General features: G+C 39.8%; 1 protein-coding gene across 1 annotated transcript in view; it reads right to left on the reverse strand.

Moving 5' to 3' along the window:
* Ubxn4 (UBX domain protein 4) overlaps positions 1 to 12487 on the reverse strand; it is a 30775-nt gene that overhangs the window by 17932 nt on the left and 356 nt on the right. The window contains exons 2-4 of the mRNA XM_027417741.2: positions 4236 to 4338; positions 1722 to 1750; positions 929 to 1047 (exon numbers count right to left, since the gene is read on the reverse strand). Coding sequence (XP_027273542.1) covers positions 929 to 1047; positions 1722 to 1750; positions 4236 to 4338 — 251 coding nt within the window. The remainder of the gene's footprint in view (positions 1 to 928; positions 1048 to 1721; positions 1751 to 4235; positions 4339 to 12487) is intronic.

The raw sequence follows: 12487 nt of genomic DNA on the forward strand, positions 1-12487 counted from the left end.
TGATACTCACATAGGCAACCCTCTAGAAGGGTGACTGATACTCAAAAGCCTTGAAAACACAAAGGCAGGTCTGTACCTTTACCAATCTCAGTGCTGTGGTTGCCTGCCACACTCAATAACTAAGTAAATTAAAAAAATAGCCTTGCACTCCAAAGTTCCGGAAAAATACGGACAATCCACATCTTGAAACAGTAGATAGCAAGAAATAATAAGGATGAAATTAATGGCTGGGCGTGGTGGTGCATGCCTTTGATTCCAGTACTCGGGAGGCAGAGGCAATAGGATCTCTGAGTTTGATGCCAACCTAATCTACAAAGTTAAGACAGCCACACAGAGAAACCCTGTCTTGAAAACCAAACCAAACCAAACCAAACCAAACCAAAAGATTGACAAAACCCTAGCCAACTAATGTAACAGAAAGAGAAAGATGACCCAAATTAGTAATATTTAATGAAAGGGAGGCGGTTACTATAGAGCTCAATGAAATACAGAAAAATAAAGATTTATTTCAAAACAACTGGAAAATCTCTGGGGCTGGAGAGATGGCTTATAGGTTAACAGCACTTGCTGCTCTGGTAGAGGATTTGGGTCACTCACATCAGATGGTCACACCCACCTATAACATAGTTCCAAGGGATCCAATGCCCTCTGACCACCTCGAGCACCAGAATGCACGTGGTGCACATACATGCAACCAGTCATATATACACACAAACAAAATAAAATATACTTTCTTTAAAACTGGAAAATCACCAGGTATGGTGGCACACAACTTTGATCCCTGCACTGAGGAGGCAGAGGCAGGTGGATCTGAGCCTGAGGCCAACCTGGTCTAAAGAGCTAGTTCCGGGACAGCCAGGGCTATACAGAGGAAAAAACCCTGTCTTGAAACCTCCCACCCCATAAAAAAGTTCTGGTTCCTTCTTACTTGTTGGACTTTGTGAATTCTTGTAACAAGTTCATCTGCAGAAACACTCCCTGCTATGACTTCCAAAGGGATTCCGTTGTCTCCTATAAAGAAACTAGATGGAATACACACTACAGGATCTGTACAGGTTAATTAAGTCTAATAATTCATGCTTGAAACAAGAAGTTTTATAAAACACAATAACAAAGGAAAACACATCATCTAAGTCGGTTTCACAATGTGACTACTAACATGTTTCTCACCTCAATTACCAGATCATGTCTTTAGTACATGTGACATGTAAATGATTAATGGTTTATACAGCATATTGGAGTGAAAAATGCATTTCATTTTCCTACACCATTATATCCATTTTGCTTTTTGCCACCTACTTTTAACATTTCAACCAAATTACTCCATACTACTCTTCAAATATTCACATTAAGAAAGAAAAACATCGGGGCTAGAGAGACAGCTCAGCAGTTAAGAGCACTGACTGCTCCTCCAGAGACCTGGGTTCAATTCCCAGTTCCCACATGATAGTTCACAGCTGTCTCAAACTCCACTTCCAGGGGACTTGACACCTTCACCCATACATACATGCAGGCAAAACACCAATGTACATAAAATAAAAATAAATTAAAAAAAGTAAAACATCTACTTTGCCATTAGCTACAATGTATTACCTCAAAAGACTGCAACATTGCTTCTACCAAAAGGCTTAAGTTTTCCTAAATTAAACAATTCTTAAATTTTTTAAAAAAAGAAAAGTAAATTTAATATACATGAAACCAATTCTCCAATGGAAGGATACAAATTTGTGAAAACTGCAGACAGGCTTCACTGTAGAAAAAAAAAAACAAGAGAAAAATCATAACATTAATTCAACTGCTTTCCAAATACTGTGTTGATTTCATTAAATTTATCAGTCCAATCATACATATATTTTAAAAATTAAAATTGTTGTCACAGGAATAAGCTGGAAAGAAATATGAATTTTATTTCACAGACATTTTTGTTCTTTTTAATTGTTTCATAATTTTCAGATCAAACAATCCCTTCTTATAACTCCCAAAGTGGTGGCTGGGTTTACAAGTCTATCTTGATGGGTGTGGTGGCATCTGCCTTTAATCCCAGTGCTAGGGAGGCAGAGGTAGGATTTTTAATGAGTTTTTATGAGTTCAAGGTCAGTCTCGTCTATATAGTAAGTTCCAGGACAGTCAAAACTACAAAGTGATAACCCATCTCAGGGAAAAAATAAATCTCATGTTGCTTCCATAATAGCAAATATACCTAAATAAAAAAATCTTGGGGTCTAGAGAAAGATGACTCAGTGGTTAAGAGCATGGGCTGCTCTTTCAGAGGACCAGGTTTGACTTCTAGCATCCACATGGTGGCTCACACTATCTGTAACTCCAGGTCTAGGTGATCTAACACCCTTTTCTAGCTCCTTTGGGTACAGCATACATATGGTACACAGACATATGTGCAAATACTCAAGATAGTACACATAAATCATAAAAAAAACTTAACCTGTAACAAGATACAGTGGCATAACATAATACTCTGGAATGACAAGGATTAGAACATCCTAAATATCCATCAAGAAAAACTGTCTAAATGTGTGTCTCTTACCCCTACAGTAATAATAATTAAAATTAATAATAATTAAATTTAAAACTGGAAAACATATTCAATCACTAGCAAAACACACCACGAATGCTTGTGCGCGAACACACACACAGAGTCAAGAATAAGACTTTTTAAGAATAGTATCAACTAGATACTGAACAAAGGGAGTAATCCCATAATTCCCAAGTAACGCTAAAAACCAAAACAACAGGCTGGAGAGATGGCTCAGCAATTAAGATCTTGCTGCTCTTCCAGAAGATTCCAGTTAGATGCCAGCACCCACATCAAGTAGCTGACAAATACTTCTACTCCATTTTCAGAGGACCTGAGACCCCCTTCTGGCCTCCACAGACACTGACTGCATGTGGGGAATATACACAGACTCAAGCAGGCATGCACACACACAAATAAACAAGGTAAAACATAAGCTATATAGTTCAGTAACTATAAAACAGATTTGCTTTATGCTACTTTTGTTAATATGAAATAATAAGTGAAGGTTTTATAAGCTTACAGGTAATTTTTTTTTTTCCCTTTGAGGAAGGGTTTCTCTGTATAGCCCTGGCTGTCCTGGAACTCATAGAGATCCGCCTGCCTCTGCCTTCAGAGTGCTGGGATTAAAGGCATGTGCCACCACCGCCCAGCGGACTTATTTCTTTATAAGGGTCTGTGCACACACTCATGTGAGCATGTACTCCATGGTGCATATGTGGAGATCAGATGATACTTCATAGGAGTCAGTTCTCTACTTCCAGTATGTGGGTTCTGGGGATCAAACTCAGGTCATCAGGCTTGGTGCAAATGACTTTACTCAGTGAGCTATCTCCTTATTCCTTTCAAATTAAATGGCTCCATTCCCAAAAGAGATTCCAGAAGATATGGAAAAATCACTTGTTGCAGAGAGATTCAACATAAGCTTTATAGTCATTTCTAAGTTCTTCCAACCTAGATACTACAAATCTTTCCTAGGACAGCAATTTTTTTACATTCATTTACTTATGCAGAGAGAGAGAGAGAGAGAGAGAGAGAGAGAGAGAGAGAGAGAGAGATGAATGTGTGTGTGTGTGTGTGTGTGTGTGTGTGTGTGTGTGTGTGTGTGTATGCTTGTTTACATAGACATGTGCATACCATGGCATGCAAGTGGAAGTCAGAGGACAACTTGTGGAAGTTGGTTTTCTCTTTCCACCATGTGTGATATGGGGACTGAACTCAGGTTTTCAGGCTCGATGACAAGTGCCTTTACCTGCTGATCCATTTTGATAGCTCATAGTTTTTGTTACATTGATACATGGATGTGTAGTAGACAAGAGAAACTTGAATTTTTTTTTTTAACAAGGTGTAACAATGAATTTGAAAATGGCAACCAGAAATTAAGCTCCCATGAAAATATTTTCATTTGCAAGTTGTTTATAATAAAGTTTATTTACTTTTTAAAAAAAGTTTGTTTAACTTCATTTTATGTGCATTGGTATAAAGGTGTTAGATCCCCTAGAACTGGAGTTACAGACAGTTATAAGCTGCCATGTGGGTGCTGGTAATTGAACTCAGGACCTCTGAAAGAGCAGCCAGTGCTCTTAACCTCAGATCCATCTCTCCAGCCCCAAAACTGACATTCTTAATAGTCTAATAGTATCATCATCATAAATAACAATAGACCATGGTTACAAACTAATGAAACATTAAAGCATAAGTATACCTTTTGGTATCAATTTTAATAGCCACAAAATTGTTTGAAGAAGCTTCTGTCACTTTCTCATCTTCCCAGCTTGCAGCCATCTGTGTAGACTGCTCATCATCACCTGTGAAAACATTTCAACACTCTTAGAAATGTGAAGGCCAGTATTGCTAATTCTAAATTCTTTCCTCTGCAAAGCTAGAACTCCAAATAAAATGTAACCCACAAGTATTTGTTTCAAGTTTTATTTTTTATTTTATGTGTTATGAGTGCTTTGCCTTGCATGTATTTAAGAGCACCACATGTGTATAGTGCCTGAGAGGGGTAGATGGCAGCTTTGGAACACCTGGAAATAGGAGATACAGCCAGTTGTGCGCTACCATGTGAGTGCTGGGAAACAAACTGGTCCTCTGGAAGAGAAGCAAATGTATTTCTCCTGTTTTGTTTTGTTTTGTTTTTTTTGAGACAGGGTCTCTATGTAGTTCTGGACTTGCTGTTTCTGCCTTCCAAGTGCTGGGATTAAAGGTGTGATCTACCACACCCAGTTTTGCAAGTACTCTCTTAACTTTACCAAGCCTGAAAACTGATCCTTATGAAGCTGTGGCTGTGGTCCCTTGGTAGAGTGCTTGTCTAGAATGCATAAAGCCCTTGGTTTGATTCCCAGTAGAGCAAACACACAAACAAGCCCCCAAACTTTTATCCATAACTTCAGTTGACTATTTAAAAAATACATGCAAATATAATTACTACTTACAGCTTCTACAGCTACTACATTGAGCAAAGCTAGCAGAGGTCACCCAGACGATTATAGTAGCCTAAATGATTCTTCCTGCTGTTTTTTCTTTTTTTTTTTTTTTTAGATTTACTTAATTTTAGCCAGGTGGTGGTAGCACACCCCTTTAATCCCAGCACTTGGGAGGCAGAGGCAGGCAGATCTCTGAGTTCGAGACCAGCCTGGTCTACAAGAGCTAGCTAGTTCTAGGACTGCCTCCAAAGCCACAGAGAAACCTTGTCTCAAAAAAAAAAAAAAAAGATTTACTTATTTTTATTTTATGTGTCTTTTGTCTGCATGCATATATGCATGTATCACATAAATGTCTAGTACTCAAAGAGGCCAGGCAGTGGCGGCACACACTTTTAATCCCAGCACTCAGGAGGCAGAGGCAGACATATCTCTTGATAGCCAGGGCTACAAAGAGAAACCCTGTCTTTGGGGGGTTAGGGACAGTCTAGAAGAGGGCATCAGATCCCCTGGAACTGTAATTATGGACAGTTGTAAGCTGCCATGCTATGCTGGAAACTGAACCAGAATCCTATGGGAGAGGAGCAAATGCTCTTAGCTTGTCCAGTTATACTAGGGTATCTACTCTTTTTTGAGACAGGGTTTCTCTGTAGGTTTGGAGACTGTCCTGGAACTCTCTTTGAGAACCACACTGGCCTTGAACTTACAGAGATCCGCCTGCCTCTGCCTCCTAGTGCTGGGATTAAAGGCGTGTGCCACCACCACCCAGCTAGGGTGTCTACTCTTACACAGCAATTGGCTATCATATGACTTCTAGGAAACTAATTTAGGACCTCTATACAAGCAACAAGTACTCCTAACCACTGAACCATCTCTCCAGCACCATTTAATAGTTAAAAAAAAAAAGTTTTAAAAGTGTAACTTCACTATAAAAAACCTGGACATGGAAATCTTCACAGGACACCTACCTTCTAATACACTATTCATCTTATCTTTATTGTTTACTGTCTTTCTCTCCCAATTAGAATATATTCCAGGAGGGCAAAGACCGTTTTTAATGTTATCTTAAGACTGAAATCCCTACAACAGGTATCTAGGCATATAGCAGGCATTCAGTGTTTACTGGAATAAACATTTACATGTCTAGTATAGTGAGCATACAGGCATGCCTACAATACTTGACTGTGTATCTGAATGAGATGGGAGCCTATGAAAAAATTGGAAAAGAAATAGGACAGATCAAAACCAATAAGAAAACCCTTTTAAGATTCCAGCACTTAGGAGGTAAAGACAGTTTGATCTCTGAGTTTGAGCCCACCCTGGACTACTAAGTTCCAGGACAGCCAGGGCTCCACAGAGAAACCCTGTCTTAAAAAAAAAAAAAAAAAAAAAAAAAGGAACATTCACTTTAAAGAAGTGGAAGTCTTTCTTTCTTTCTTTCTTTCTTTCTTTCTTTCTTTCTTTCTTTCTTTCTTTCTTTCTTTCTTTATGGTTTGTTTGTTTGATTTTTTTCAAGACAGGGTTTCTCTGCAGCTTTGGAGGCTGTCCTGGAGCTTACTCAGTAGACCAGGCTGCCTCGAACTCACAGAGAGATCTGTTTGTCTAAGAGGCGGAAGTCTTATGTAGTCAATCTTTCATTCACTATTTTATTCTACTTCAGTTTGCTTGTTCTAGGCATTGGGCTTATGTATTAGATATAAAACAGTTTTCAGCACAGATACATACATACATACATACATACATCTGTACATACATACATATATATCCAAACAAGTAGACAACTATCAATACTTAAAGCAGTAATTGTTATGAATAAGGGTGTTTGGGTTTGATAAGACAGTTCAGTTAGTAACAAGAAAATCTGAGTTTGATTCCCAACATGTAAGCACACATACAAATAAATAAAAATCTCTTTTTTATCATGGTCAGAGAACCCTTCTCTAGGATGACTTTGTTTTTCGAGACAGGATCTCTCTGCTGCGCCAAATACAGAAGGAATACATGTTCAGAGAAAGGTCTGTGTGTCTGGAAAAATAATAGACAATGGAGAACATGAAACTGAAAAGTTAATGAGGGCTACCCACAACATGGATTATCTAACAGAATGTACAATGGTGACATTTAGCTAGAAACCCTGGGGGAGAGTAACAAATGAAAGCAATAAACATATTTAAGCTTGAGTTGATCCTAAGAGGGAGACTACAGTTTTTCTGAAAAGTTGGTGTCTTTCATTCCCTTACCTATACTGGATAAGTTAGGGTCCCAATGTCACATTCCCACTGGCACTGTCTGTTCCTGACAGCTTTGTGATGGCAGCAGTAGCTGAGGGAAATCCTCAATGAGAGGCTTCTTAATATTTACTAAGTTCCACTAGAATTACTAGTTGCGATTGTCAGTATCTTTTGTGTCTTATTTTTAATCAAATTATCAACCACATTACAAAATTAGGTGACCGTAGATTTTAGTAGAAAACATGCGATACTTGGAGGGAGCAGCAATATCCAAAGTGGAGACATAGGGGGCCAACAGGGGGCTGGAGAGATGGCTCAATGGTTAATAGTACTGGCTGCCCCTCCAGAGGACCCACAAGGCAGCTCACGACTGTAACTCAAGTTCCAAAAGATCTGACACCCTCATGCAATGCACATAAAATAAAATCATTAAAAAAAAGCTCTGAAGCACAGACAGCTGCAGTCTTCCAGCCTCATTATCCAACCTAAGAAATCTTAACTGCTCAAACCTTAACGGCTTGGTTTATGTTACCCAAAGATGGCAGCCAACAGTATCAGACATGAACAGTTTCAGCCTGCTTTATACACCACTGACTAGACAGACATCTTTGCTTCAATCTCCTCAGGAGATTTTTATACTCTGGCACAATTGTCTTTATAATCTTTCAGTTTAAGCAGTTAAAACTGGAAATTCTTATTAATTTAAAGTTTCTAAATACAACTGTAAAATTATTTAATTTTTATTTAAGTATTAAATGAATTACTTAATTCATGAAAATTATATTAAACAAAGCCAGATATAGTAGCCCTGAAATCCTAGATACTTTGGAGGCTGAGACTAGAAGGATTACTAAATCCAGGAGTTGGAGGGCAGCCTAGGCAATAGCAAGACCTAGCCTCTAAAAAAGAAAATGGAAATAATTTTATAAAATAAAAGCTTGCCTAAAACATTTTCCCTGTAATAATTTTTAAAAATACTTACTTTGCTGGGCGTTGGTTATACAGGCCTTTAGTCCCAGCATTCAGGAGGCTGAGGCAGATCTCTGAGTTCAAGGTCAGATTGGTCTAAAGAGTAAGTTCCAGGACAGGCAGGACTGTTACTTAGAGAAACACTGTCTCAAAAAAAGTTTTTTACTTTATATATGTATGTATGTGTATCGCATAATGTGTAGGAGGCTGTGGAGTCAGAAAGGGCATCAAATCCCCTAGACTTGGAATTGTAGAAGGTTTTGAGCTGCCACATGGATGAACCCAGGTTCTTTGCAAAAGCAGTAAATAACCACTAAACCATCTCTCCGGCTCCCATACTGTGTGTGCGTGTGAGTGTGTGCATGTGTTTAAGCCTAGAACTCACAATTCTTTTGCCTCTATCTCCCAAGTTCTGATCCTGGAAAAATTCTTTGAACACTCTTGGAACCACTTGCTCTAGCTATAGCTATCTTTTTCACTTATTAAAAAGTTTAATTTTTTGAAAGGTTGATATATTATTAATGGGATCTCTGATCAAGAAAATCATAAATTACAGATATATTCTTCAAGTTATGAACAAAGCTCTAGGGCCCAGACATGTATAATCGGTGGCCTTGAGTCAAAGCTTAAGAGAATAACTATGTCTACTACACAATATAAAATCCTGTGAACTCATTTAAGATATCCTAAGGATTATTTGTCATTTGGCTGGGGACTGGGTGGTGGTGGTGTAACTTGATTCTAAGGTTCTAAGGTATGAACTCTGTAGACAGCAGTGTCATGTCACAATGCCAGAAGATGGGTCTACCTGTTAGGTGTTACAGGGATGTTGCTGCTTTATGATCCCAGTGTTTATATGTTTTTGTTTTTTGAGATAGGGCTTCTCTGTGTAACTGTCCTGGCTGTCCTGGAACTCACTCTGTAGACCAGGCTGGCTCCGAACTCACTGAAATCAGCCTGCCTCTGAACTCACTGAAATCAGCCTGCCTCTGCCTTCCAAGTGCTGGGATTAAAGATGTGTGGCACCACCACCCAGCATGTCTATACATTCTTAGAGCAATATTCATCCTACTTTGTGTTGGGACGACCTAGCTAAAATTCTAGAAAAACTAACTTTATCTTGGAAGAGGTTAAGAGACAGACTCCACTGTCCACTCCTAACAGGATTTCTGCAAGCATTCAGTAGTTGCCAATATTCTAAATATATTTAATACCAGCAAATCCCAGTAAAGTTAACTGAGGAGTGTATATGTATAAAGTTCTATAAAGTATAAGACTTCAAGTATTTCTACAGTTTTTCAATATTTGTTAATGAAATCTAGTAGTTTAGACTAGGGGTGTAGTTCATGGGTAGAGCAATTACCTGGCATGCATGAAACCCTAGGTTTGGAGCTACCATGAAGAGGAAGATAGATATGTATGTATGTATGTATGTATGTATGTATGTATGTATGTATGTATGTATATATACGTACACACACACACACACACACACACACACACACACACACACACACACACACAAACACACACACAGTGTTCTGCCTGCATGTATGCCTGTAGGCCAGAAGAGGGCACCAGATCTCATTATGGATGGTTGTGAGCCACCATGTGGTTACTGGGAATTGAACTCAGGACCTCTGGAAGACCAGCCAGTGCTGAGCCATCTCCAGCCCAAAATTTTTCTTTCAACTTAACTGATAATAACCTTAGTACTTTTTAGGGATGTTTACATATCAATTGAATATTCTGTTAAAACAAGGACACCATGATTCTGGAGCTCATTAATCTACTGATCTATTTTTTGAGGGTTTCTCTGCATAGCCCTGGCTGTCCTGGAACTCACTCTGTAGACCAGAGTAGACCAGAGTACCTGGAACTCAGAGCTCCTACTGCATGCTAGGATTAAAGGCATTCGCCACCACTGCACAGCTGCTTAAACAAAACAAAACAAAAAACAGGCCCTGGGCAGTGGTGGGACATGCCAGCCAGATTACATAGTCAAACCCTGTTAAAAAGAAGAGAAACAAAACAAAAAACCCACCTTTAAATGTAAATTAATGTAAATGTAAATTTTAACCTGCTATGGTACTACAATTCTGTAATCCTGACTCTTGGGATATAGAGAAGGATCAAGGATATAGAGAAGGTCAAGGCCAGCCTGAGCTATTGTGAGATCTTTTCTTTTTTTTGGTTTTTTGAGACAGGATTTCTTTGTGTAGCTTTGGAGCCTATCCTGGCACTCCCTCTGGAGACCAGGCTGGCCTTGAACTCACCAGAGATCCGCCTGCCTCTGCCTCCTGAGTTCTGGGATTAAAGGCGTATGCCACCAATGCCCGGCTATTGTGAGATCTTGTTTCAAAGAAATGCAAACCAAGTTGGGTTGGGTGGCACACCGCTTTAATCCTAGCACTTGGGAGGCAGAGGCAGGCAGATCTCTGTGAGTTCGAGACCAGCCTGGTCTACACAAGCTAGTTCCAGGACAGACAAAAAAAAAAAAAAAAAAAGGAAACCAAACACAAGCAGTTTTTCTGAGCCTGGTTCAAGTTACTTTACAACTCCATTCCTAAGGAAAAATGAAGAAAATAACAGCACTCCAAAAAAAAAACTACTGAAATTTTGAAGAACACAGTTTAAAATGTTATAAACTAGGGCTGACTGAAGAGATAGCTCAGTGGTTAGAAGCACTAGCAGCTCTTCCAGAGGACACGGGTTCAATAATTCCTAGACCCATGTGATGGCTTAAAACTATTTTAAAATCTCATAAATCTATTGGCCTCATACTAAAGTGTCATATTCTTCTCATTCTTATGTGACTATTATCCTTACTGGATTACAAGACTTATTTATTTAAAGTATAATACAACTCCAATAGAATCTAAAATGCTCTAATTAACAGCAATACCAAGCTAAAGATTTAGCAAAACAAAACTATACATTCAAATTTTAAGGCTGAATCAAATTCATATTTCAGTCAGTTTTCTTCACAGAAATGGACAAAGCTGTATCTAGAACTACTAAGAGATGTGGGTCAATTATAAGTAAAATGTTATTGAACACAAATAGGTGAAGAAATACATTTCAAGGGGCTGGAGAAAAGACTCAGACGAGCACTGGCTGCTCTTCCAGAGGACCCGGGTTCAATTCCCAGTACCCACGTGACAGCTCACAACTGTCTATAACGCCAGTTCCAGGACTTTTTTGTTTTGTTTGTTTTTTGAGAGAGGGTTTCTCTGTGTATCTCTGGCTGTCCTGGAAATCACTCTGTTGTAGACCAGGCTGCTTCGAACTCACAGTGATTCCCCCACCCCCCACCCCCCCACCCGCCTCCCCCCGCTGGGATTAAAGGCTTAAAGGCGTCTGACAACACCACTCTAATAGTTCCAGGATTTTTGACACATTCTCACAGACATACATGCAGGCAAACCACCAATGAATATGTGAAATTAAAAAAAAAATACAGTTCAAATTAACAGTTGTCACACAAATTGGTCCACGTAACAAGAATGTAGAAAATCACAGAAGCAGATATACAACAGTTCAGCAATAAAACAGATTATGGAAAAAATAATCTAGCGAAACATAGGGTAAATGCGTTAGCACATGTCTGGAAAACTGGATTTTATGTTAGAAGAGGGAGAAGAATCACGATTGAATGTATACTTTTAAAACTATGTTAAATATATACACCGAGTCAACTTGTAATAAAGCAGTTATTACATCTTAGATTCCCCTCCTAACGCTATCATAAAAGACTCTGTGAAGCTTAAGTTTCAGGAACATTCTAAAACAGCTATTGTGGACATCAGGTGGTTTCTTTGTGGCTTACTGATGACACAGCTTTCTTGACAGCTCACAACTAATTAGACCCAATTGTCTGCCTAATGGCCCGTTCCAATCCCACCTGAATATCAAGAACTAAAGGGATGTCCAAGCTCCCTAAAAAGGGGATCCCAAAGGACCAAGGGGGCACCAGCGTGGAGGGCTTTGGGGGTCAGCCTGCGACAACCCGACTGCCAGGGCCTGCAAGGCGCGTCTCCTAGCAGGGTTCAGACTTGGGAAAAGGGCCTGGACTGCGCTCCCCATACAGAAGCAGAGGGGTCACATCGGCGTCCCAAACAGACCCAGAGGCACCAAGGAGCCCCGGGCACGACCCCGCGGCCTGAAGAGGCTAGACGTCCGGGTCGGCCCCGCAGCGAAGCAAGCCCGGGGCCGAGCAACATAAAACCGAACTGGTGCCGATCGGAGACGAGTGGGCCCCGAGCAAACCCAGCGGCGCCGAGCGGACCCGAACAGACCCGAGCGGACTTGGCCACAGGGGTAGGCTGTCT

This window comes from Cricetulus griseus, chromosome 5 (genome assembly GCF_003668045.3).
Source record: "Cricetulus griseus strain 17A/GY chromosome 5, alternate assembly CriGri-PICRH-1.0, whole genome shotgun sequence".
Taxonomy (NCBI): Eukaryota; Metazoa; Chordata; class Mammalia; order Rodentia; family Cricetidae; genus Cricetulus; species Cricetulus griseus.